Raw genomic sequence first — 24,533 nt, 5'->3', positions numbered from 1 at the left:
TTGCACGAACGTGAAACATTCAATATTTGTTTTACATAACACATGAATAAATCCTTGTCATCTGATTGGTTGACTTTTAATAGCCAATTTACTTAGGTTAAAAACTGTTTAAAAGTTTGACAAGTTCATCATATTTAATTTATGCAAACTGTTCAACAGGTTGAGAACCATCATATTCAATTTATCTCGATTTAAAACAGCGCCACCACCGGCAGCAGTGACACCGTGCAATGGAAGTTCTATTCACCGTGCAATAGAACTTCCATTGCACTGTGCGCTGCGTGTCGCGCGCGCGCCGTGCGTTGGGACGAATCATTCAATGACGTGATCAACAATCCACCAATCAGATGACGGGGATTTATTCAGGTGTTGTATAATGATTGATGTATGACCAGAATAAGAAATATGGCCAGAATGGGACTTGGGTAAAAAACGACAGTGCAGGAAAAGGGCAGAAAGCACACGTAACTGTTTGTCATGATAGAATCAAAGTGGGGCACATATTCCATTGGGGATTGGAAAGACATTGTGACATATCGTCACCGTTTTCACGAAGAGCCACATATGTCGATTTTGAAGAAAAATTGTTTGAGATAATCGCAAAAGAAGTTTCTCATATTTTAAAACTGCAAACAATACCACTTTGCAACAACTTTGTGAAGCAAGGAAACCATCACACTATTCTGTGTGAGCTGAATTTTTACATGAACCCAGTAATTAGACTTAATGCAGCAGTTAAGTAGTGAAAATTAATTAGTAAAGATATGTGGCTCTTCGTGAAAATGCAAATTCAGGTTTCCGACAAATTGGCCCTTTCTGTTCAATGTGTATTTCCATAGGCGCGCGTGAGTATGCGCGCGCAGCTGAAAATGTAACAAAGATATGTGGCTCTTCGTGAAAACGCAAATCTCATTTGACCTACTTTTACGTATTTCTGTGCAATGGGTTTTGTACGCGTTCAAAGGGCCAAAATGTATGTGGCTCTTCGTGAAAACGCAAAATTCATTTATCGAGATTTTGGCCCCTTGCAACATTAATGTAACTTGGAAATTAATGATGTTTTGCTTACAAAAACATGTCAAAATGATTAAGTACATTGTTTTAAAGCAAAATATTGAAAAAAAATCAAAATCGAAAAAATGGTAATTTTTGACATTATGTGGCTCTTCGTGAAAACGGTGACATATCAGACCACCAGAAGGTACTTCGTATCTCTGCCAATTGTTTTGTCTACATAAAAAAGTGATACACTTTATTGAAGCTTATTCACAAAACCATTTTAAAATACCAAGTTATACAAATCTGCTTCCCAACACCCTCATAAAAGCAGTCGTTTTGTACATCTGCATCATCCGTTGCACTATTTGATACAAATAATCTTAATGTTGAACAAAGAAGTTGACTGGAGCAAGGTTTGAACCTGCAACCTCCGGATTGCTGTTTCGGTACTCTACCAACTGAGCTATCCAGCCCTATGTTGGTGGTTGCCCATTTTGTCAATGTCTTTGTTCAAGGGGTGCTGTACATGTGTGTCTGGTTCTCTGACCCAAAAGATTCTGATTATTTCCGACAAATCTTAGGTCAGGTAGGCGCCACAGCACACGAGAACAACAAGCAGGATCCTGGCCATTTCTAAAAAGTCTTGAGGTTTGCTGGGCAGGGCTTTATCGCATTAAGATCTCTTTTTGAATGGGACGTTTACCTGACCTATTTGTCAGGAGATTGCGAAGTCAGGGAACCAGACTCTACAGATATCAACTAGAAGCACGGTCCATAACGGTGTATATATTGCCTTCTATCTTGGCATGCCTGGTATGGGTGGCGTCATTCCTCCTGGTATACCCCCTGGACCAGACATAGCAGCATTGGGCCCAAGAAGAATCTGTTGAATGTTGACAAAAAAACACAGATAATAACTGTTCATTCTTTGTTGATTTCTCAAGGGAAAAACCCATCTCTATTAACTCTATTGACCCTAAACCGAACTCAACCCATCAAAGTCTAACAGCAGGTGTTGTTAAAATCTGTTGGAATGGGTACAGAACCCCTACACTGATGGTCAACCACTGGGTTTGGCATTCATCCAGAAACTAAGTCCAACAGTGTGTGTGTGCAATTTCCCATGTGGGTGTTGGAATTTGCCAGAACGGGTATGGTTCCTAGTAAATTATGCTAGGGAGTTGGGGTTAAGGAAATCAAATATTATAAGGGAATAGAATCGGATACAAAATTATTTTAATTGAAAATTTCACATCATCTGAAATTGGATTTTGTTTTCTTTTGGAAAAATATTAAAAGGCAAGAAAATAAACACATTACATAGTAGCACCCCCGCCCACTATGAAGTTTGTTCAGAAACAGTCAGTGGTACTTCTTTACTGCTTGTAAGCACTCTGTCGGAAGCATACTAAGCGAGCATGCACTGGTACAGCCTGACTGTCTCTGGCGCTAACAGCGCTCCTCTTTAAGTTTAACAACTCATGCTTTGTACAGTTGCTTATTAAGGCCCGAGTGCAGTTGCCTCCTCAATCACTAAAAATATCATGGTAGCAAATTTGATAACTGGAAAATGTCTGATTTCTCACTTCGTGAAAATCGTTCTGGCTTTAGAACATCATTAACCCTAACTCCCTAGGTTGATTTAATACTAGGAACCTTCCTCATCCTTGCAAATCCCAACACCATATGGTAAACTGTGCACAAAGACAGTTGGACTCTGTTTATTTGTGGTATGCCTAATCCCACGCAAAGCACAGTCAGTTTACTAGTGCAGTACTCATCCTAACAGATTCCAACACACCCTGTGTTGGAGTTTGGCTGGTTGGGGATCGTTAGGGTCAATGTGATCTACAACTATTTGCGGAAAGATTTCCATATACGAAGTTCACTCAACACCCTGTGTACAAACCCTATGAGATTGGACTGAAAAATTCTAAGTGTTTTCTAAGAAAATGCTTGTATTTTCTCACTGCTCAAACTGACTTTGATGACATGAAATTGCTATCTGGGGGCTTGTTAGTCAATTCAGAGGACTTCGTATATGGAAATCTTTCCCTATTTGCCATTACTGCAGTTGTTCAGTTACTTAAAAAAACATTTCCAGGTGAATTTTCTCTCTGATTCTGGGATCTTTTTTTTTTTTAACACGCTTCAACTTTCTCCGATCATTGAAGTCCAAAGTTGCATGACTCCCATCTTCTGAATACATAGTCGCAATAATGATGCAAGCATGGCACCAGGGCCCAATGTCATGGCTCTGCTTACCGTTAGCGAAAAATCCCTGCATAGCAGAAAATTCCGTGCTAACGGTTAGCCAATTTCAAAGGTTAGCAAGGAATTTGGGCTTCTGCGCTTGCGTACATCCCATAACTAAGGATTCTGTGCTTACAGGTTTAGCACAGAATTTTTCTGCTAGCTCGGTTAGCACAAAATGGTGATCGTTAGCACGGAATTTTGTGGTTCGCAGAGCCATGAAATGTGGGCCCAGATGGCAAGCCGTGAATACATGCTTGCCATTCACCGTTGCTCTCTGTTGATGCACACACCACTCACCTGTCGCTGTTTCTGCAGCTGCGCTTGCTCCATCTGGGCCATCTCCGTCTCAAAGATGATTGGCAGCATCAGGACCATGAAGGACGTGCTGGCAATCCACAGGGCGCTGCGACTGAAGTTGTACGACACCTTGACGCCCGTCAAGGAAGCACTCGTCAGGAGGGACACCCCGTTGCGCACGCTCTGCGGAACCATCTCGGTCAGGCCATACAGTCGCTCTGCTAGAGTTTCATCCTCAAAGTCCTATGCAAAAAAAAGCAGGGAAAGTAATCAATAAGGGAATAAATGTGTGCTCTGGAGGCTTTTATCACTCTGTTTAAGACCACTTAGAGTCTGGGTGCTGATAATTACCCGAGCCGGAGGCGAGGGTAATTATCAACACCCAGACTCTAAGTGGTCTTAAACAGAGTGATAAATACCGATTGAGCACATATTTATTCCCATTCATAAATACCTTTTTGGTAAAAAAATATCAAATAATTCGTTCAAAAAATACCGATTTGTTCAACAAGTTCACTTCATGCTTTTTGAAACATCCCTCTAGCAAAATAATGGAGTGTTCAGCTGGCGAGTAAGATGTAAACAGCCATTTTATGGAGATTGGCGCGCGCGTGGCATGTTCTGAGCGATGTCGCGCAGAACGCACCTGGCGCGTTGCGTTTTGAATTTAGAACTATAAAATTCTGACTCGCTGGTAGAGTTGCGCATGCCTACGTGAGGATTGTGAACGTTCAACCAATGAAACGGTAAGAGGCACTGGATTTTTAGGGGTCTACATTTTATTGCGACACTGGAAAAGTGTTTAAGACCAGCTAGCCATGTCTTTATCATCCGTTTAAGACCTGCCACGTGACGGGCTCTCGACCAATAGGAATGGCTAAACTGTCTGAGGTATTTATGAATGGGATTTAAAACATTTGGAAACACAAATTGTCAATGCAAAAAAAAGACTCCTGTAAAATTGAATTGAGACCTCAAACTAAGCTGTAGTACCCGAATTCCTAGATATTTCTTTTGGCACAGTCAGCTGACAGTTGATTGATGCAGTACTGATGCGGTGTTGGACTGGTTGTTTCAGGTGCCAGTCTATTTTCTTGTATTGCAGGTTTTCAATACACTTACCTTAAGTTTTGGGACTCTCATACACAGTATTGAGAGTCCCAAATTTTCGGACTATTTTATAACATGACAATGACAACGACAAAATGCAACACGAAAATAAAGATTACCGCGATGTACCGTGAGCGTGCAAGGCCCGCTGGATCGCACCAACCATCAACCGCATACGAAAATTGTTATTTCTACCCCTAACGTTAGAACTCAGAAAACTGTTTAAAATTACAAAAAAGGTTTCATTTAACATGTTTAATACTCATATTATGGCAATTGTGTAGTGTAGGGCCCCTGTTTAGATTCGATAAAATTAGAGTCAAGGGTGTTTTTTACAGTGTTGTAGTCGAGTACTTTTCTGAGTACTGAGTACTTCTACTGCAGAGTACTTAGGTTGCTGAGTCTGAGTACTTGTACCTCCGAGTACAAGTACAGGTCTCCGAGTACGAGTACTTGTACTTCCGAGTACGAGTACTTGTACTCCCGAGTACAAGTGCGAGTACAAGTACTTGTATTTCCGAATACGGCCATACAGCAAATGGTTCATTGTGCGTAATTGGCCCAGGCCCAGTCAGACCGACAGACCCACTCACGGCTAGCTGTTTGCGTTTGTCTGGACGTACACAGAGGAAAATCAGTAAACTTTGATTTCTCCACAAGCTAATCAACCATTTCAAACTGAAAGTAACGATAAAATAAGGCCGTGGTAAGTCAAGCTATACCATTTTTTCCACCGAGTACTGCTATTGGAGTAAGAGTACTTTGATGATCGAGTACAGTCAGTTCGAGTAAGAGTAGGCCTACTTTGGCATTCGAGTAAGAGTACGAGTACTCAAAAAGTCCTTGAGTAGTACTGAATCGCATAGTCGGTTGGTGCTGTGCGATTCAGTACACCTTGCGTATTCACGGTACATGCATCACGTGGTGATTGTCATCTTTATTTTCCTGTTGCGTTTTGTTGTTGTCATTGTCATTTTACCTCCAAATTTCCCTCAAAAATTCAAAACCCTGCCCTTTTATCTATGACATACCTGTATTTTTAAATGGTCATTTTTTTTTTAATGATAAAACAACACCCTTGACTCTAAATCGATCGAAGGTACTAATGGCCCTACACGATCGCCTGACTAGTTGGTGACATTAATAACAACATACAGGTATGTCATAGATAAAGGGTAGTCCGAGTAACTGGGACCCAACTTATCGCCTTTTTTAACATTCGGACATGGTCTGGCGATAGCAGGGCGCAAGCTAATCCTTATAATATGCCGAGCAACACAATTCTGTCATTGACCCAAAAACCCAACATTGCCCAACAAAACATTAGATTTCACCCTCAAAACGGCCTCCAAATTCAAATTACTAGATACGCCACCTGAGGTACAAGTAGACCATATCCGAATGTTAAAAAGGCGATAAGTTGGGTCCAAGTTTAATACTCGGACTATATTGAGAGAAGTCTGCTCTAGGTTGAAATGTCAATTTTTGAGTAATAAAAACACCACTGACACTAATTTTATCAATACCAAACTAAACAGGAGCCCTGGCCCTATAGTACCTACACCTCAGCGTTAACATCCAGAAGTGGACTTTGCTGAGTACCCGCGTAGATGTAGATGTAGACTACACGATGGAAAACCTACACGATCGCCTATACTTGTCCCATCACCACTTCGCCCCATCACAATGGGCGCAAAATGGGGCAATATATGACTGACACCCGGCGTCCAAAGTTACCTTCAATTTTGGGCTACAGTTTTAATTGGGTTTCCCGAGCTTTTACTAAGCACTAGCTTCACAAAGTATAACAATGGCAATATAGCATTATACTTACATCATCTGCTGGCTCGATGGCTTTGACACTTTTGTCAGAATCTGCCATATTTTGGGGGGTTTATAACCAAACCTACGTAGGCCTACTTCTTTACGTATGGAGCTAACTCGCGTGTACATTATGCATGTATGCACATGTGCAACACATGTTTGTGTATTGAGGGCGCACTACTGTTTAGGCCGCACGTGGTTATTTTGGCGGACGTCGCGTGCAATTAGTTCAAGTATTTTTGTCTGTATCTGTATCTGTATCAGTTGCTCCAGCTAAACGGTAGAATCCGCATCCCGCTAGAGTTGGGGCGGCTGTGCTGGAGCTAGTTGACTTGAGTTTTTGTTCCCTCCCCGATAGGCCGATGACGTGGTCTACTAAGGCTTGTTTAAACTGGTTTAAGTCGGGTATGGTGGTGATAGTGTTTGGCAGGTCGTTCCAGATGGGGATCGTTGACGGGTAGAAACTGGTGCTGTAGAGCTTGGATTTAATTATATTAGCGTTGGGTCGGTGGTATGAAAACTGGTGCGAGCTCCTAAGACTTTTTGTTTTGGGCCTAAGTTCGTGTTTGACTTCAACGAGGTTGTGAGAGATCTTGTACATCATGATTAGTCTAGCTATGGAGCGACGTGTTTCTAGTAGAGGGCAACCAAGCTGGTTCAACATATCTGTGACACTGGCAAGCCTGGTGAAGTTGTTACAACACATCCTGGCAGCGTATCTCTGGATACCTTCAAGTTGATTTTTTTCTTCCTCAGTGAAGGTGGCCCAGCCGCAGACACCATACTCTAGTTTTGGGCGGGCGGGCGAGAGACTGGTAAAGTTGGGATTTAACCTTTCTGCTACAGGATTTGAAGTTTCTTCTGATGATGCCAATATGATCTGCCTAGCGTTGTTGGTAATTTTGTTGATGTGAGACGACCAGCTACAGTCAGCACTCAGGATGAGGCCAAGATATGTATAAGCTTAGGCTTTTTTCCTGATCCCCCATCTGTCACCATTTACGTTTAATTGATCAAAGTGTTGTACATGTATTAGTATTCTATTAAGTTTAGTTATTGTTGTAGTAAATAATCTGTTGCATTTGCATTATATTAATTTGTGACAAATGGAAATAAAACAATACAATACAATACAATATGGGTGATTGGTAGTAGTTTGGAGAGGTCTCTGGTTGATTTTATACGTACTGATAAGTGGTTCTTTTTTGGTGGTGATATGCATGACAAAGCATTTGTCTGAATTGAATTTCATTTCCCATTCACTCTCCTTGCTTATTATGAATGTTATCTGGTCCCGAAGCCTTGGAGGGGTTCAAATCATGAAGTTTCTCGATACCCTCAGCCACAATCTCAAGTGATTCAATGTCTGGAACAGACTGCTGTAGATTAGGGAGGTTGGTTCTTGGTTCTTGGTTGGTTCTTCTCCTAAATACTCCACGTGGGAGTTTATACAGGAGGGCAGAAACACCGGGGCAAACCCCTTCTCTTAGCGATAAATGTTTACTGGGTTCTTTTACGTGCATTTATACAACACACGGGACCTACGGCTTAACGTCCCATCCGAAGGACGAAGCAATAATGGTTAAGTGCCTTGCTTAAGAGCACAAGTGTCCGCCGGCGGGCTCGAACCCACGTCACTGTTGCCTCTGAAACACCAGAACGTGAGTCCGGTGTTCTTAACCGCTAGGCCATCACACTCCATGTGGTTGGATGTGTTTTCCTTGGTGAAAACTGATTTGAAGAAGGAGTTGAGGATGTTTGCCTTCCCAACTTGGTCTGAAACGGTGTCAGTGCCATTCTTCAGCGGGACGCCTACATTGTCAGTTCGTTTTGATTTGACATATTTCCAGAACTTTTTTGGGTTGTGTTGGAGATCTTCCTCAAGCATATTGGAGATATATTGCTGGTGAGCTCTGTTGAGGTTTCTTTTATACATTTTCCGGGCGCTTCTGAACAGTTTGGAGTCCTCAGCAGAGTTAGTTTTCTTTTGTTTATTATACATACGTTGAAGCTTTCTGCTTTGACGACGGAGCGCAGGAGAAAACCATGGCAAGTTAGATCTCGACCATCTCGTAGAAGAGTACTTGGATGGAATGAACTTTTCAGTAAGTGCGTTGAGGGTGTCCCTCAGAAGAATCCAATTTTCATTAACTGTCCTTAGATTCAATTCATGGAGGAAATTTTCACCAAAGTTCTTCAAATCATTACGGAGGTCTTCAAACTTCCCTTTTTTGTACAGGAAGAATTTGCGACGAACTGGTTTGGCCGAAGAGTTACACATCCAGCGTAAATCAGAATTTTCACCATGCTGTGATCTTCACAACCAAGAAGCACCCTGGTGGATTCAACGATGGTGGGGTTGTTTGTCATAAACAAGTCAAGAATACTTTCCTTCCGGGTGGGCTCAAAAACAAATTGGTCCAAGTTGAAGGAGTTACCAATCATGTCATGCGAGCTACGTGCATCGTGTATTCCTCTTTCAATCTCTTTGCAAGTGATGTTCATCGTTCTGCTTGTGTGGTGAATTTCTCTTGATATACCAGCTTTATGCATGATACCTTTTCGATTTTCGCAATGCATTAATTCTGTAATATAGGCCTACGGACAAACAAACCAAAGCCAGACGCTAGTGATCAAGATCGAGCGACAGTAGTCTTGGCCCAGGACGTCAGTGATCAAGAGACCGATAGTAGAAATGTTCGGTGGCGATATTTTACGTTCTCTCACTAATGTCTTGGTCATTTGTGCAGACATGGTGACCAAGAGTCTGCCTTACTCTTTCTTTGTCACCGTTGAGGGGAACTTAATTACGTGCGTGTGTGGATTCCATACAGGATATTGCCATACAGAAACATTCAAGAGGTAAACAGCACATCAACACATTGTCTGGTGTATATGTACCCCTACAACACTAAGAAAGAGTTAGGCAGATATGTTTGCCATTGTAAACCTTGGGCGCATACAAGGATATCAAGCCGCAAGTGTTTGTGCTCATTCCAAAGGAAACTAGTGACGGTCAAACAATATGTTGTGTTCCAAATGAAACCAATTCACACTTCATGCCTTTTTTTTACCATCCAGGAACCAACAAGACAATATACTGGTAGCTACATTCCAATCTTGATTACACATACGTGCATCTCTGGCACATATCTACAATGAGTTCCACCAGCGAAATCACCATCAAGCAAGAGGTTCAACCGGAGCCCAAAGTCGTCAAGGAAAGGAAGCAAAGGCATCATTCAAGCCACATCAAAGGAACGACATTTGCTCGCGAGAGTCATGGAAAAGAATTATCTACAAGTGATAACCGGCTTCAAAGACAACAGCGGGTCCATGAGAAAGCATTCATTTGTGATATTTGTGGCAAGTGCTTCTCAGCGAAGAATAGCCTAATACAGCATGACAGGTTCCACACCAACGCGAAACCATTTGTTTGTGACATTTGTGGCTGGGCATTCTCAGAAAGTAACCTACTAAATCATCAGAGGGTCCACACAAATGAGAGACCGTTCGTTTGTGACATCTGTGGCAGGTGCTTCTCGCGAAGTGGTAGCCTAACAAAACATCGGAGGGTCCATGCTAATGAGAAACCATTTGTTTGTAACATGTGGCAAGGGCTTCTCGCAAAGTAGTGGCCTTATACAACATCGGAGCATTTCCAATTTTGTTAGGAAATACTTAGAAAATTGTCTCGACTCTCCATAGACTTTCTACACAATCACGGAAGTGGCGTCAGGTTGCAACATTCCTTCCTTTTGATCACCATATTTGCAATGACTTTCTTTTATTGGGATGATAATATGAAGAAACAAGTCAGGTGGTTTACAAACACAAACGCCCCGTAACCGTGACTGTTCCCATGACATAACACCACTCTTTTAACATCAACTTACATGTACCTTGGTCACATGGAACGTTCATTGACAGCATTAGTGTTTTCTGTAGGTTTTATATGAATAAATCCTATGATCTCAGAATAAATATAAGATTTCTATTGTTTTAGCCACTGTGACCTTGACCTTTCGACCTCCAATGCAATAGGCTTCTTCGGATTACCAAGAACAATCCACATACAAATTTGAAGTTCACATGTAAAGTATTTCTCAAGTTATCGCGCTGACAAAATTTCTTTTGTTTTAGCCACTGTGACCTTGACCCTTGACCTTTCGGCCCCAAATGCAATAGGCTTCTTAAGATTGCCAAGGACAATCCACAAACCAAATTTGAAGTTCACATGTAAAGTATTTCTCAAGTTATTGCGCTGATATTTCTTTTGTTATAGCCACTGTGACCTTGACCTTTCGGCCCCAAATGCAATCTAGGCTTCTTAGGATTACCAAGAACAATACACAAACCAAATTTGAAGTTCATATGTAAAGTATTTCTCAAGTTATCGCGCTGATATTTCTTTTGTTTTAGCCACTGTGACCTTGACCCTTGACCTTTCGGCCCCAAATGCAATAGGCTTCTTAGGATTACCAAGAACAATATACAAACCAAATTTGAAGTTCATATGTTAAGTATTTCTCGAGTTATCACGCTGACAAGATTTATCCGGACACACCCACCCACGGAAGGACAAGGTGGAAACAGTATGCCCCTTCGGCTTCGCCGCGGGGCATAAAAAGTGGCGTCAGGTTGCAACATTATTTCCAAACAAAACTCACTCTACACAGATCTTTTTCCTGGTTCTGTTTTCAACGTTTGTTTATTCCCTCAACTGTTCATATGGTCTAACATGGCGGCCCATCTTTGCTTTTATTAAACAAGTGTACAATTTTATGGGTTTTCCCTTTATAAAGTTGTTGCATTCTGCTAGCCCCCCCCCCCCCCCCCCCCCCCCCGCCCTGTCGGCTCCCTGTCTTGTTAAGTTATTGAAGGAGTATCGAATCAGAAAAAGAAACCCAGCATTTTTCCTCCGACGTGCTTCCGTCTCGCCTCTTCGTGATCCATGATGCCACTGGATGTTGTGAGGACGACATATCTAGAAGAAAAATGAAGAAAGGAAAACTGTGTTACTGGATGGCTTCATTAAGTGCAACAGCAAGTCAAAATCAGTCACAAACATACCTGTACATGTAGTTTTGCAGTAAATGCATGTCAAAGCATTAGCTATCTTATGGACCAATTAACATGCATTTTTTATTAATTTTTTTAACTGAAAACATACACTTTAACTCGACTGCTTTTCCAGATTACATATACATGAACAAGTTGGGTTTGAACTTTTGACCTTTGGACCTTGTATCGAGTTCGTTAGTGACTTCGTCATACGCGTGCGCACCACTGATTACTAGCGCCCATTGGATAAACACTCAAGTTGCGTGAATTTCCGGTTACAATGGTTCAAATGCTACTTAATGTGCAGCGGGCGTAGTTTAAACTGATGTGATGTCACAATACTGAACCGGATACCGACAACTTGTAACCAGACTTGTGATGGACAAAAAGCAATAAATGGGGTTTTTTTTGGGGGGGGGGGGTTGGGCTCACATTATCTTTAACTTTCACTGATCGGTCCATATACTCAAATGCAAATGAAAATGTACGACAGAATTGAAGAAACAGACTAAGGAACTGTTTAGATTACAGAGCCAAGTTATGCGACAGTAAACCAATCATCTTCAAGCTCCACACTCACCCAAACTGTCTGGACGGAAGCAGGCTACCGGTCCAGGTTTCTATCTCCTTCAGCGATACGTCAAAGCGAGGGCTGATGACACCACACTGAAATCACATACGAGACAACGTCAGTGTTGTAGTCGAGTACATTTCCATTATTACGAGTATGAGTACTTTGTCATAAGTACGAGTACAAGGCAATGTTTTTCCCTTGAGTTCGAGTATTAAACAAAAAATGTACTCGAGTACGAGTACAAGGAGGTTTTTTTTTAATGACAAAAGAGTGTTGGTCGATTTTGGAGGATGCATTGTGTCGACCTTGTAGGCTTTACCCAGCATTGTTTAGGCCAAAAAAAAAAGTCTCCGGTTTCTGGTATGGAGCTTGCCCCAAAAGTGGTGCGGCGACGCGGCTTTTTTTTTTTTTTTACCTGTTTTTTTTTTTTTTTTGGCTTCAAATGTCGGCTGATGACTGCAAATGGTGCCCGACTAAACTTAGTGCAAATATATGGGAGTCCAGGGAGGCCACATAAAGCTTATTCTCGATCATAACCCCATCTAAAAACACGTTAAAATTGTGCAGCAGCAGGATTCCAGTCAAACCAGTGAGTTTGGCGGTTTTGAGACATCATCTTGTATTGAAAAAAAAACTTTTTCATTTTGCCGACGCGCATGGCTGCGGCGATGCGCGCGCATACCAGAAACCGGAGACTTTTTTTTTTGGCCTTATGTTCAGTCATGCATTTATTGAAACCTGCATTATGCTCAAGAATGTCATCGGCACTGCCCAGGTATGAGAATGAATTTCAATAAAATTAAAAAACCCAGAAAAACACGAAACTTGTGCAAAAACACGAAAAAGTGTGAAATCAGGCCCCCAAAAAGCCCCAAAACAGGCTGAAAACAAATACAAACACGGAAATTTGGGTCAAAAAAAAAATAAAAAATTCCTGATTAAACATCAAGATTCTCATGCCTGCCCGACAGCTTCAACTTGTTCACAGTGATTGTTGAAGGATTTTGAAGGAATGTGGCAACGGTTGCCCTTCGACCGAATAAATTCAAGAAATAAGGGATGATTTTGGAGGATTGAGGCTGAATCCAATTTTCACATGATGGCAATTGGAGGATTTTGCAAGATTGAGGATGGTTCCAAGCCAAAAGGGCCTAGGGGGTTAGGGTTCAACAAATGCAGAAGCCTCCCAAACACCAGCAAATTGGCGCTTTTTCTGCATGTAGCTCTTAACTTTTTTTAAAAGTTGTTGTGGCAGAACTTATGCGAAGAAGTGTACGAGTACTATAACACTAGAAAACTTTAACTCAAGTAAATGTGATGTGATCAAGCTAAATGAGTCGTTTGTCAACCCCGGTCAAAAATAATTTTTATTACAGATTTTAAAAGGGCACAATCTCGGCATTACTACTATGAAACCGCATGCTGATACCATCTTTAGTTCAATAAGTATAGAAGTGATGTGATGAAGTGGCCCTTTTTTGGCCTGTATCTCCAAATGAAAATTCCTGACAAACGACTTATGTAGCTTGATCCCATCACAAATATAGTCTGTGTCAATAAGGCCTTTTCACACTATCTCCGTTTCGAACCGTGTTGAAACCTACCCGGATCCAACCCGGTTCAGCCCGAGTATTTTTCGACACGGATCGGAGAGACGCGACGTTCACACTGTCCTTTACAGGAACGGCCGCTACGTGAACCGTGTAACGTTCAATCCGGCTACGGCCCCTGTGAATTCACACTACAAATTCTCGACACGGATCGCATTCGGCACAGGGCGCTGCGAGGATTTTCTCAATCCCATTATGCATTGCGACGCACGCGGCTGCTGCGCGCACAAGGCTTACGGACAGGCCGGTGTGCAGCGTGAATTTACTACTCTGTGAAATACGGACTCATTGGTAGTATTGCGCATGCCTATTAGGAGAAGGACCTGTCACGTGAAAGGGTTTGACCAATAATAAGAGAGTAAACGAATCCGATTTGGGAGTCCGATTTTTGTAAGACACCAGCGCAGCTGTGTGCAATATTTCCAAAATGGCTCCGGTCATTTCGTTAGACGATTCGTTCTATTTAACATTAGAAATGTACATTTTTGGGGTACATTTTGCGGACCTAATACAAGCCCAGACTCGGTAAAGGATGCTCCATACACCGATACATTATTGGATGATAATTAGGGAGCGATTGTTTCGGGATCGGTGTTTGTGACGGCAATAGTGGTGGAGGGAAATATTATGCACGGCGTGTCAGATTTTCGGTAAAATGTCGGCCTCAACTCAACACGGATCTGCCCTGAGTGACTCAATCCGGGGCGGTTCACACTATCATTTTCGACACGGTTCACGCCGAAAAATGCAATTTCGATCCGGGTTGAGATTTTCAACCCTGGTCCCTCCCAGGGTTGATTTCGATCCGGCTAGAGCACGCTACCCGGGTCGGAACCGGGTTGAAATTTTAGAAGTGGGAAAAGGGTTGAAAAAAATCTCGGGGTTGGAACCGGTTCCAACCCGGAGATTTTGGACAGTGTGAAAAGGCCTATAGTGGCATCATGCCAACAGACAACTGACAAGCTCAAAACAAACTTAAACATCATTCTCCAGTTATTTTTTCGCGTTCAACAGTAAAATGGCAACACGTTTGAATAAACCACTTATATTTCAAGAGATATAGCGATGTGGCATTGTCTACTGAGAACAATTCACATGGTTTTGAGAGGATTTGAACTAAAATTCTTGGAGTGGTTTGTGAATGCCATGCAAGCAAGGGGCTTCTCTAAGTTTCGGTGTGAAAGGCAACATTTTGTCAAAATGAAATGAATGAAACTGCATATTTAGAAAAAAAAATCCAATGATATTTTGATGAGAAAATGCAAATGGCAAGTTACACTGAAAGCACATTAATCCACGAGTCCCTGCACTGCGTCAAACCGCCCTCCCTTTTGCTCTCTGTACCGCTGGATATAATTATTGCGGGAGCACTCTATGGTTTAATAGATTCTTTAAGGAATAAACACAATGTAATATAATGCCAATGTAATATAATGTAGTACATTGTAATACAGTGTAATACAATGTAGTACACTGTAAAACAACTTTCTATAGGTTGTGCATATGGTTTAACATGGTGTGTCCTGGATGGTCTGCTTCGTGAACCACATGGGGCAAACATGTCAAATTGAGCATCTTCAGAATTGTTCTGCTGATTTTTCACAGATCCCAAGCACTCTATGGTTTTAAGGATTTCTTCAGGGAATAAATACAATGTAATGAAATGTAGTACATTGTAATACAATGTTGTACAGGTGCTATGGTGTGTCCTTGATGGTCCGCTTCAGAAAACACAGGGGGGCAAATGTTACAAAGTTCAACATTTTCAATTTTTTCTTCACAGAAAAGCCAGGTAACCATCAACGTACCTTGTTGAGACGCCCAGTCAGGTTGACCACAATCTTGCCTCCTCTGTGGTCATCGATGATCTCAAACTCACCGATGTAGCCTGTGACAAATAAAAAACAACAACATTCAGAGGAATTTAATACAGCCATTGAAGTACATATTTACTGCTTGGAAGGGCTACCAAAACAAATTAAAGAGAGAAACAAAGTTACTGCACTTTCTGCTTAACCACTTCAACGTTCCAGCCAGTATGCTCTGACCGTCTTCAGGAGAGTCAGACGGTCAGAGCATACTGACCGAAACGTCGAGTTTATACCTCTGGTTCTTTTCAGAACCACTATCTTAGTTGAGAAATTATTCGCACGTGGTGTTTCCGCAAACCTTTCAGTCATTAGTATCTCCACCATGCAAAGCCTAAATCTTACTCAAGACTTACAAGAGCAACACTCTACCCCATCCAAGAACTTACCATGCTTCATCATGACCATGAGAAACTTGATGATGACCTTGGAGCAGGGTCTGATCATCACTTGGCGTTTGCAGCGCTTCTCTGCATTGCAGATGCACCGGAGTGCGTCTGCCAGAACACTCATCCGAACCATTGTGGCTTGGCTATAAACAAACAGATAAAAACTCTTGTTATATTTTGTTTCATTTCATTACTTGGACGTGGCTTAATTCATTAAAATTGCATTGCAAACCTCCGCCAGGTTCAGTCAACAAAATATTGAAAATACATGTAAGCTTACAATGAGTCAATTATCTGCGATTGAAAAATATTGTATGAATTCAAGATTTAAGATGCTTGGTCTAGCTCCATGTACAGGTGATTGTGTAGTTACGGGCCCCTCTTTAAAGGGAATGTACAACATTTGCTTTTGCTGCAATTTTCAGAGAGAAATGAATTTGGAGGATTAGTATGTTATAGCAAATATTGTTACACTGACTTGTTTCACGTTTAAAGTGAAGATAAACATTTGCAAACATCAAAAAAACGAAATGATCGTATTATCACGGAATACCTTACTGGATTGTTAGGGATTGACAGGTATCCTGTAAAATCGTGGCCCCTGGTGTGCTCACATTTTCAAGCAAAATTGTATTTTTCCAACACTGGTCGGCCGACCAGCATTGGAGAAAACTTGCTTTTTTCAAAAACATGCGGAGTTGTGCCGAAAAAACAAAAACTCCGCACGTAGACCGCGCGCAGTCGTGTCCCGGCCCCTGCTTCACGTACGTGTTTGTATGTGTACATGATGTACGTCCATACTACCATATACAATGCGTTGAAAAGATAAAAGCCAACGCTTTTGAATGATCGCTGTGTGATGTCTGTTCAATAGTGGTTGAATTTCACGGATTTTCAACCCAAAAAATATTTGTGAGTATCATTGAAGCCCCATTACTTCATCTTTGACATGTGGAAATGCCAGTAGGTGCTTTCAAAGGTATTTTTTTCAAGTATTTTGCGTGATTTTTGTGGTGAACTTTGAAATTGTTACTTTTTCCGTTGTGGGACGCTAGTACGACAGACCAACATCCCAAATGTCAAAAAAGTAGTTCTAGCGCCCCAGTTTGTGGGACTAACTTACCCTCATTATAGGCTAATCAGAAAGTGCTGCCCTTTTCAGATGTCTAATTTTCATGAAATTTCATGTTGAAATTTTGATACGCAAACGTGTGCAAACGAATCTGGAAATTTCACGAAAAATAGACATCTGAAAAAGGCAGCACTTCCTGATTAGCCTAGTATAAAGAGGGCGAGTATGCTTCTAAAGCAAAAAAACAAAAACAAATTAGGCCTAAGCCTAAATGTGAAAATCAAAATTTGACAAAGTTCGACTGTTTTTGTACATGGTGGAAGTGTGGCCTTTATTTACGAAGGTAGTCCAGTAAATTGGCCACATTTATGGGGCTATTTCCTAACAAAATTGGAAATGTTTTATCATCACTTTTGCAATGAATGACTTTCATCGAGATGATGTCAAAACTCAAATGTCATGAATGTGGCTTCAGGTTGCAACATTTTTTTTCCGATCAAGAAACTGTTCAAATTAAAAAACAAAATAGCAATTAGCATGAACAGTGTCATTGGATTTGAGAGAAGTTGACTTCAGGTTGAAAAGGAATTTTTTAAATGATAAATAACACCCTTGAGCCTGGCCTTGACTCTAAATTTGATCGAATTTAAAAGGGGCCGTAACTACACGATCTCAAAATGTACTGTATATATCACTGTACAACTGTACAATGTATATCAATTATCATGTAGGCCTAACGAGTGTACGGCATTGATAAAAAAAAAAATAACGCACAATTTTAGTGATCAGTTGGGGAGTACCTTAACCAAAACACATCTCTTGGGGGAATAAAATCCAGATTTATCAATTCCTAATATATTTCAATGGAAATGTTGTTTAAAATACAGGATGTTTTGGGATTTCTATCCCTGTTCGTAAGATCACTTACAGGCGAGCTGTGGGAAATTGGAAAGAGGGTTCAGACAGGCTCCAATTTTTACAATGACAAGTTTACACAGGAAACTCGGGGTATGGAGTCTAGGTCTCAGACTAAATTTCAACCTCGTATAATTTATATTTCGTTCATAATGTATTGTTATGAGAAAGGAAATCCTTGGCACTGAGTATGAATGCAGCAACAGCAACAGCAACAACAGCAGCTGACAACCGACAACAACTTTTTCCCTTCGAATTGCGACGAAATTTGTCGGTAATTCTGTGTGTTTGATAAAATTATGCCCTATAAAATAAGGCAGTGTATCTGGTCTGGGAAAGAATTCCATATACGGACGTCACTTGACACCCTGACCCTGTGTATAAACCGGTACAAACTGGTCTGAAAAATTCTAATTGTTTTTCTCACTAAAATTAAAAAGAAAATGTTTCATTTAATAATATTGACAATATTTTCCCTGCTAAATTTGACTTTTTTGGGACATGTTATCAGGTTATCCCTTTCTGATGGCTGATGCCGGGTCATTGCAGGGAAAAATAGTAATGTCCGTATTAGTTGGAGTAACTTGGACCCAACTTATCGCTGTTTATTGGTAGATCCGAATGTTAAAGAGGCAATAAGTTGGCGGGTCCAAGTTACTCGGACTACGTCCGAATATGGAATATTTTCCGGCCGGCCTGGGCCAGGGTCATCTGGTTGCAATTCAACTCGGTCCAAAATCAACTACTACTAGGTTACACAAGTCAACCCGGTCCCAAATCAACTCGGTCCAAGTCAACTCGGTGCCGCAGTCTGCATCTGATAGTCCAATGACTAGCTGGAGTTACCCAGCCCTGAGTTTTATCATTGGGTTGTCTATTAGGTTGTCTATTATGCCTAATAGACAACCCAATGATAAAACTCAGGGCTGGGTAACTCCAGCTATCCAATGACCAATAAGTTGCCATCAATATTCCAGTTCGGTATTTCCATCATGCATGCAGGAAATTATTGAGCCCCAGGCCACTCGGGGTAATCGAAGGCATATGAACGCACTTGAGACAGGCGCTATGTGCTAATTACAACCAGAAGGGGCATCCGCGTAACATCGTGTATTATCACGTCAGCGATTTTATCCCAAATGACCTTTGACCTGGGCTACTTCATTGAGATACCGAACTGGGAAAGAATGTTGCAACCTGACACCACTTCAGCAGTTGTGTACAAAGTCTATGGAGAGTCAAGACAATTTTCTAAGTATTTCCTAACAAAATTGCAAATGTTTCTCAGTCCCAGATTCATGTCTTATCATTTTTGCAATAACTGACCTTCATTGAGATGATATATGAAGAAAAAAGCAGCATCAGGTTGCAACATTCTTTCCCCGACCTGGCTTATTAATTTTGGGTCAGGACGTTGTTGTAGAAACCAACCACTGCGATCATGATCACCGGCTGCCGCAGTGTTGCCAATCCTCTTTGTTGACAAACTTCAAGTTCGAGTTACCTTGTTGTTAAACCCTTGTGAACAATTTCAGTGTCGTGAAATTTAGCCTGAAATTCAAATACAGTCAGTGGGACAGTTTCGGATCATCGACAGTTCCGGATCACTTGATTCAATAAAAATTAACTCAAGTGTAACCAAACTTTTTTTATTTGAGATTTTTTCTCACCAATTTGCAGGTCTATCATTTTGTAGTTTTTGGGGAAAGGAAATTTGGGAAATCGCTTAAACATTACCTATGATCCAGTTCAGCGAAACATCTGCGTGTTTTGTAACTGACCTGTGAAAGGAAGCGCGTAAAGACAAAAATTAAGTAGGGACACATGGCAAAATTCACGTAAGGGGTCGCGCCATGTTTAATAGGGGACATCAACAATAAAAGACCTTAAAATTATCAGACCTTTATTTATGTACATATCTTTTTTTCTATATGGACCGAGTTGACCATGAGACATAGTTTGTAGTTGACTTTGGACTGAGTTGACTTGGGACCGAGTTAACCTGAGACCTAGTTTGTAGTTGACTTGGGACCGAGTTGACTTGGGATCGAGTTGACCTGAGACCTAGTTTGTAGTTGACTTTGGACTGAGTTGACTTGGGACCGAGTTGACTCGAATCGAGTTGGTTTGGGACTGAGTTGACCAGCACCGGTACCATCATCATCATCATGTCACCTCCACCACCAGTGTCTACTCACTTTGTCTTTGCACATGTACATGTAGCTGTTACGCCCCACCACCACCCCCCCCCCCCCAAAAAAAAATTGTTGGGTAAAGAGAGCTAGAGAGTAAAGTTAGTCTGATTTGGTTTTGCAAATTTGTTTTGCACTCAGGGTATCACTATCAGTCTTATGAATAATCAAATTGTTTTCTGAGTTGGACAGTTTCTCAATTCAATTATAGCACGGAGAATGGCAACTTTGACTGATGTCCAGCACAACCGGCGAAGGGAGAGGTCATTCGCTGGCAAGCCAAGACCTGTCAAGAGTGGCATTGCATTGGCCAGAGTCAAACCAGTCTCGCATCGCTCAGAAGTACTCTTAGATGATCAGGTATTAATTAATGTCTGTATAATTAGTGGAAGACTAGTCCAACAATTAGGGACTCTCATGAACATCTTCATCCCTTAAAAATTCGTTAAAGAGCCATTTTCCCTTGAAATTTCTGCTAATTAAATTTTCACGGATTTTTCAACATATGAAAACATCCTTAGGAAAGTCCTTTGTTTACCCATGGAGATAGACCCAGTGTACCGTTATGTATAACCAATGATAATCCTCAGTGGCCAGGGTCATTAAAAAAAACGTGAAAATAGCCTTACAGGATTAGTCCTATATAAGCCCCATGTAAATGTCCGTGAAACATCTCTTAAAGATTGTTTTCACGGAGAAGTGGACTTTTAATAAAAAATTTAAGGGACCAGATGTTCATATGCAGTCCCAAAACTTAAACTTTAAGGTACTGGTAATGAAAACATGCAATACAAGAAAATAGACTGAAACCTGAAACAACCAGTCCAACAACCCTTCAGTACTGCATCAATCAACTGTGCCAAAAGAATCGTGGCATGTCTGGTACTAGTCTCTATTTTTATGCATTTTTCCCATAGTTAGCAACCAGACTAATGAGTCCTAATGAATAGGTCAGTCTTTTCAAACAGTTGGACCATGGTTTGACATGTGCCAGTCTAGTCCTTAGCCTCATTTTGAAATCACTTGACTTTCCTCTAATGTCCAAAATATTGAAGAAAAGTCTCCTTTAAAAATTGAATTGAGTCTCCAAACTTAGTTGGTGAAATACTGAGGACCTTTTCCCTCGGCTGCCCAATGAAAATTTTGGAGAATTTTGCTGGCTAAAGAGTGGGTAAAGTTGGCCTGCATGATTTTGTTTTGCATGTTTTTCAGCACTCAAGATCCCATCTGGTGGAAGACCAGAGTAACATACATTTATCCCAACTACTGAAGACTGGCCAAATTCCTATTACTTGTTTTTGGTTGAGTTTTGACATTTTTATAAGTGAGAGAAATTGTATTTGCCACATTTTTAGTGAAGGCAAGCTAATATTTTGCCATAAGATTGAATTTGTGTCTGGGTGATGTAAATGTAATATTGGGTTTTGTCGAGTAGTTTGTAAAAATTTTTCTTGCAGTCGCTTGTGAAAACACTGAGTATATAGTGTTGATGAAAAATATGTTGGTGACCACCGAAGTAGTTTGTGATTTTTTTTCTTATTAATCACTTGGAAAAACATTTGAGTATTTACAAGTAGTGTTGAAAAAAATATGTCCACGAAGGGCAAAACCCAATTATTAAATATTTCGCCAGTTCAGATGATTTCCAACCCTCTTAGGAGATTTCTACGGGGTTAGCACAACTGCATTGTTTGCAGGTTTGTTTATTTGATTACTAAAATGCCTGGAGTTTTGGCAAACATGGCAGATATGTTCACATTAAGATTTCAAGCCAATACGCTTAATTGGCAAAAGGTTGATATTTTTAGACTGTAAATGTGAACATCCGAACAGACCCTACATTTTTTAAAGGCCCTACATTGCAAGGGTCGTCGTACAAATGCTGCGCACTTGTATAAGTTTGTGTACTCACACATTTAACTTGCCTTTTTCACAGATTTCCCTGGTAACCCAAACCCAAGATGAGTTGGAGCGAGCCATGGTGTGTCTGACCAATGCCAGGAATGACCTGGAGCTGACCCAGTGGAGGTCAGAGGTCGGTAACCTTAAGGCCAAGTGCGACGAGATGATACTCATACTCACGGTGAGTAGTGAAGATTAAAAGCACTTGAGTTTTGCAACTAAGGCCAAAAAAAAAAAGTTTCTGGTATGGAGCTTGCCCAAAAAGTGGTGCGGCGACGCGGCTTTTTTGACCTGTTTTTTTTTGCTTCAAATGTCTGCTGATGACTGCAAATGGTGCCCGACTAAACTTAGTGCAAATATTATGGGAGACCAGAGAGGCCACATAAAGCTTATTCTCGATCATAACCCCATCTAAAAACACGTTAAAATTGTGCAGCAGCAGGATTCCAGTCAAACAAGTGAGTTTGGCGGTTTTGAGACATCAACTTTCATTGAAAAAAAACTTTTTCATTTTGCCGACGCGCATGGCTACGGCGACGCGCGCGCATACCAGAAACCGGAGACTTTTTTTGGGGGGGGCCTAATATGGTCAAATTAAGAGTTCAAATTGGTTTTAAAAAAATGTCTGGAGTCCATGGATGCTTAAAGTCTCTTTGATTTTGACTCAGGTGGTATCCAAGTTGAAGGCGGAGCTTATGTATGCCAAGGAGGAGCTGGAGAAGGCGGGGAAGGAAGGAGGCGACATCCGGGAGCCCAGAAGACGAGTGGTGATGCTGGAAGATAGGATGGAGAATCTACTCAGCAGATATCGCAAGATGCCCAGAAAAGTGCAGGTATTACTACTGTTGTGAATTTCCATATGCATGAGTAAGAGTACGATTAAGAGTACTTGCTTATGCAGTCCTTCTGTTTTGAGGCGTGCGATCACACCCCCACGCCATCACACGCCTAAATGCTTCCTGAGAAGTGCGAATAATCACACACCTGAATCCCTCAGTACCGCACACCTCGACATACATTTACGGCATAATTATACTTCATAATTTGTGAAAAATAAAGTACGTCAGTGAAGAAAATATGGCTTTATTGTAAACCAAGATGAATATTTTGAAAAACAATACCAGATTGTTCAGTCCCAGCTTGAACCACAGAATCACACACCTAGAAAAATCACACGCCTAGAAAAATCACACGCCTAGAAAAATCACACGCCTAGAAAAATCACACGCCTAGAAAAATCACACGCCTAGAAAAATCACACGCCTAGAAAAATCACACACCTAGAGAAATCCAGGTGTGCGTTTTTCCACACACCTGTGATTTTCAAATCAGAAGGACTGCTTATGAGTATTTTGCCATGAGTATGAGTACTTAACCATGAGTATGAGTACTTAACCATGAGTATGAGTACTTTGTCATGACTCATGAGTATGAGTACTGTGCCATGATAATGAGTATTTTGTCATGAGTATAAGTACTGTGCCATGAGTATGAGTACTTTGTCATGAGTATGAGTACTTTGCCATGAGCACGAGTAATGTGCCATGAGTACTTTGCCATCATAATGAGAACTTTGCCATAAGTATGAGTACTTTGCCATGAGCACAAGTACTGTGCCATGGCCCATGGGCATGGGTAGTTTTCTTCTGTATGTAAATACAAATTAATTTTTTCCTTATGTTCATGCAAACTATCAAATGGAAGCAAAACTTATTTCATGGAATCCATTCACTTTTATTAATGAAATGCCAATATATATCAAATAATTAAAAATACCAAAAGTATGTATATTCCCCCGTGAACCAGACTTCTGAAAACTGAAACCTGTTAATAACATTATTGCTCATGAATATTACTAATCACTTTTAAATTCTGTGTTAATGAAGCCGTCTGCTGACATTGAAAAGAATGACCAGCCCCAGCCAACTGATCAACAGGACGCTCACATTGACAGCACAAACAAAACAGAACCCCTCCCTTCAGAGGTAGAAAAACCACCCCCGGAAAATGAGCAGATCCAGGAAGACGGTGGAGGGGATAGGAGGGAAGTGCCTAAACCAGAACGTTCCATTCTGAAGCAGGGGGTTTTAGGCAGCAGGGGAGCTGGTGATGGCACAGCGACACCCTCTGAGAAACGTGGGAGCGAACGGAGGCTGTCGTTTGGGCAAGGTGAGAGGTGTTGCCGTCTTGCTGCTGCAGCTTTTATTGCTGCTGCTGTTGTTTTTGCTGTTGCTGCTGTGACTGACTCTATTGCTTCTGTTGATGATGCTGATGTGATGTTGTTGCAAGAGTTGTTCATTTCTTGCAGTGGATCCTGTTGTTAAGCTACTGCTCTTTTTTGTGGTTATATTAATTTTTTTATCCTTGCAGTTAACAAAAAACTTAATTTCTTTCAATTTGGAGATGTTATTTGCTGCACTACTGAAAAAAAATACATCATTGAAGACACTGTATTTAATAT

The 24,533-nt window shown here is 41.1% G+C and overlaps 3 protein-coding genes and 1 non-coding gene across 9 annotated transcripts in view; 1 reads left to right on the top strand and 3 right to left on the bottom strand.

Moving 5' to 3' along the window:
• Positions 1 to 1,224: 1,224 nt before the first annotated feature.
• On the bottom strand, positions 1,225 to 6,575 carry LOC119736129 (mitochondrial import receptor subunit TOM22 homolog). The gene is made up of 3 exons (XM_038210142.1): positions 6,497 to 6,575; positions 3,553 to 3,795; positions 1,225 to 1,882 (listed from the first exon to the last, which is right to left on the bottom strand). The coding sequence occupies exons 1-3, from the start codon at positions 6,542 to 6,544 to the stop codon at positions 1,796 to 1,798; spliced, it is 378 nt and encodes a 125-aa protein (XP_038066070.1). The 5' UTR covers positions 6,545 to 6,575; the 3' UTR covers positions 1,225 to 1,795.
• Positions 1,400 to 1,472, bottom strand: Trnaa-agc. The gene has a single exon. It is a non-coding gene; the product is annotated as a tRNA-Ala (tRNA).
• Positions 6,576 to 11,168: 4,593 nt separating the features above from the next.
• LOC119735638 (40S ribosomal protein S15a) lies at positions 11,169 to 18,127 on the bottom strand. Of its 2 annotated transcripts, none has more exons than XM_038209428.1 (5): positions 17,992 to 18,127; positions 15,992 to 16,134; positions 15,543 to 15,622; positions 12,131 to 12,216; positions 11,169 to 11,473 (listed from the first exon to the last, which is right to left on the bottom strand). In XM_038209428.1, exons 2-5 carry the CDS (start codon positions 16,122 to 16,124, stop codon positions 11,380 to 11,382), a joined length of 393 nt encoding a protein of 130 aa, XP_038065356.1. In that variant the 5' UTR covers positions 16,125 to 16,134; positions 17,992 to 18,127; the 3' UTR covers positions 11,169 to 11,379. The 2 variants fall into 2 exon arrangements, with proteins under 2 accessions (XP_038065356.1, XP_038065357.1); XM_038209429.1 differs by lacking the exon at positions 17,992 to 18,127 and adding an exon at positions 17,971 to 17,989.
• A 14-nt stretch (positions 18,128 to 18,141) lies between these two features.
• Positions 18,142 to 24,533, top strand: part of LOC119735636 — a 37,991-nt gene continuing 31,599 nt past the window's right edge. For 3 of the 5 annotated variants that reach the window (XM_038209425.1, XM_038209427.1, XM_038209423.1), the window contains exons 1-5: positions 18,142 to 18,252; positions 20,382 to 20,530; positions 22,107 to 22,253; positions 22,741 to 22,905; positions 23,959 to 24,241. In XM_038209425.1, coding sequence (XP_038065353.1) covers positions 20,390 to 20,530; positions 22,107 to 22,253; positions 22,741 to 22,905; positions 23,959 to 24,241 — 736 coding nt within the window. In that variant the 5' untranslated portion in view covers positions 18,142 to 18,252; positions 20,382 to 20,389. Of the gene's footprint in view, positions 18,253 to 20,375; positions 20,531 to 22,106; positions 22,254 to 22,740; positions 22,906 to 23,958; positions 24,242 to 24,533 lie in introns of all 5 variants that reach the window. The other 2 variants (XM_038209426.1, XM_038209424.1) reach the window with 2 other exon arrangements.

The sequence above is a fragment of the Patiria miniata genome, unplaced genomic scaffold, assembly GCF_015706575.1.
Source record: "Patiria miniata isolate m_02_andy unplaced genomic scaffold, ASM1570657v1 HiC_scaffold_29, whole genome shotgun sequence".
NCBI classification, from domain to species: domain Eukaryota; kingdom Metazoa; phylum Echinodermata; class Asteroidea; order Valvatida; family Asterinidae; genus Patiria; species Patiria miniata.
This window is presented reverse-complemented; position numbering and strand designations above follow the sequence as displayed.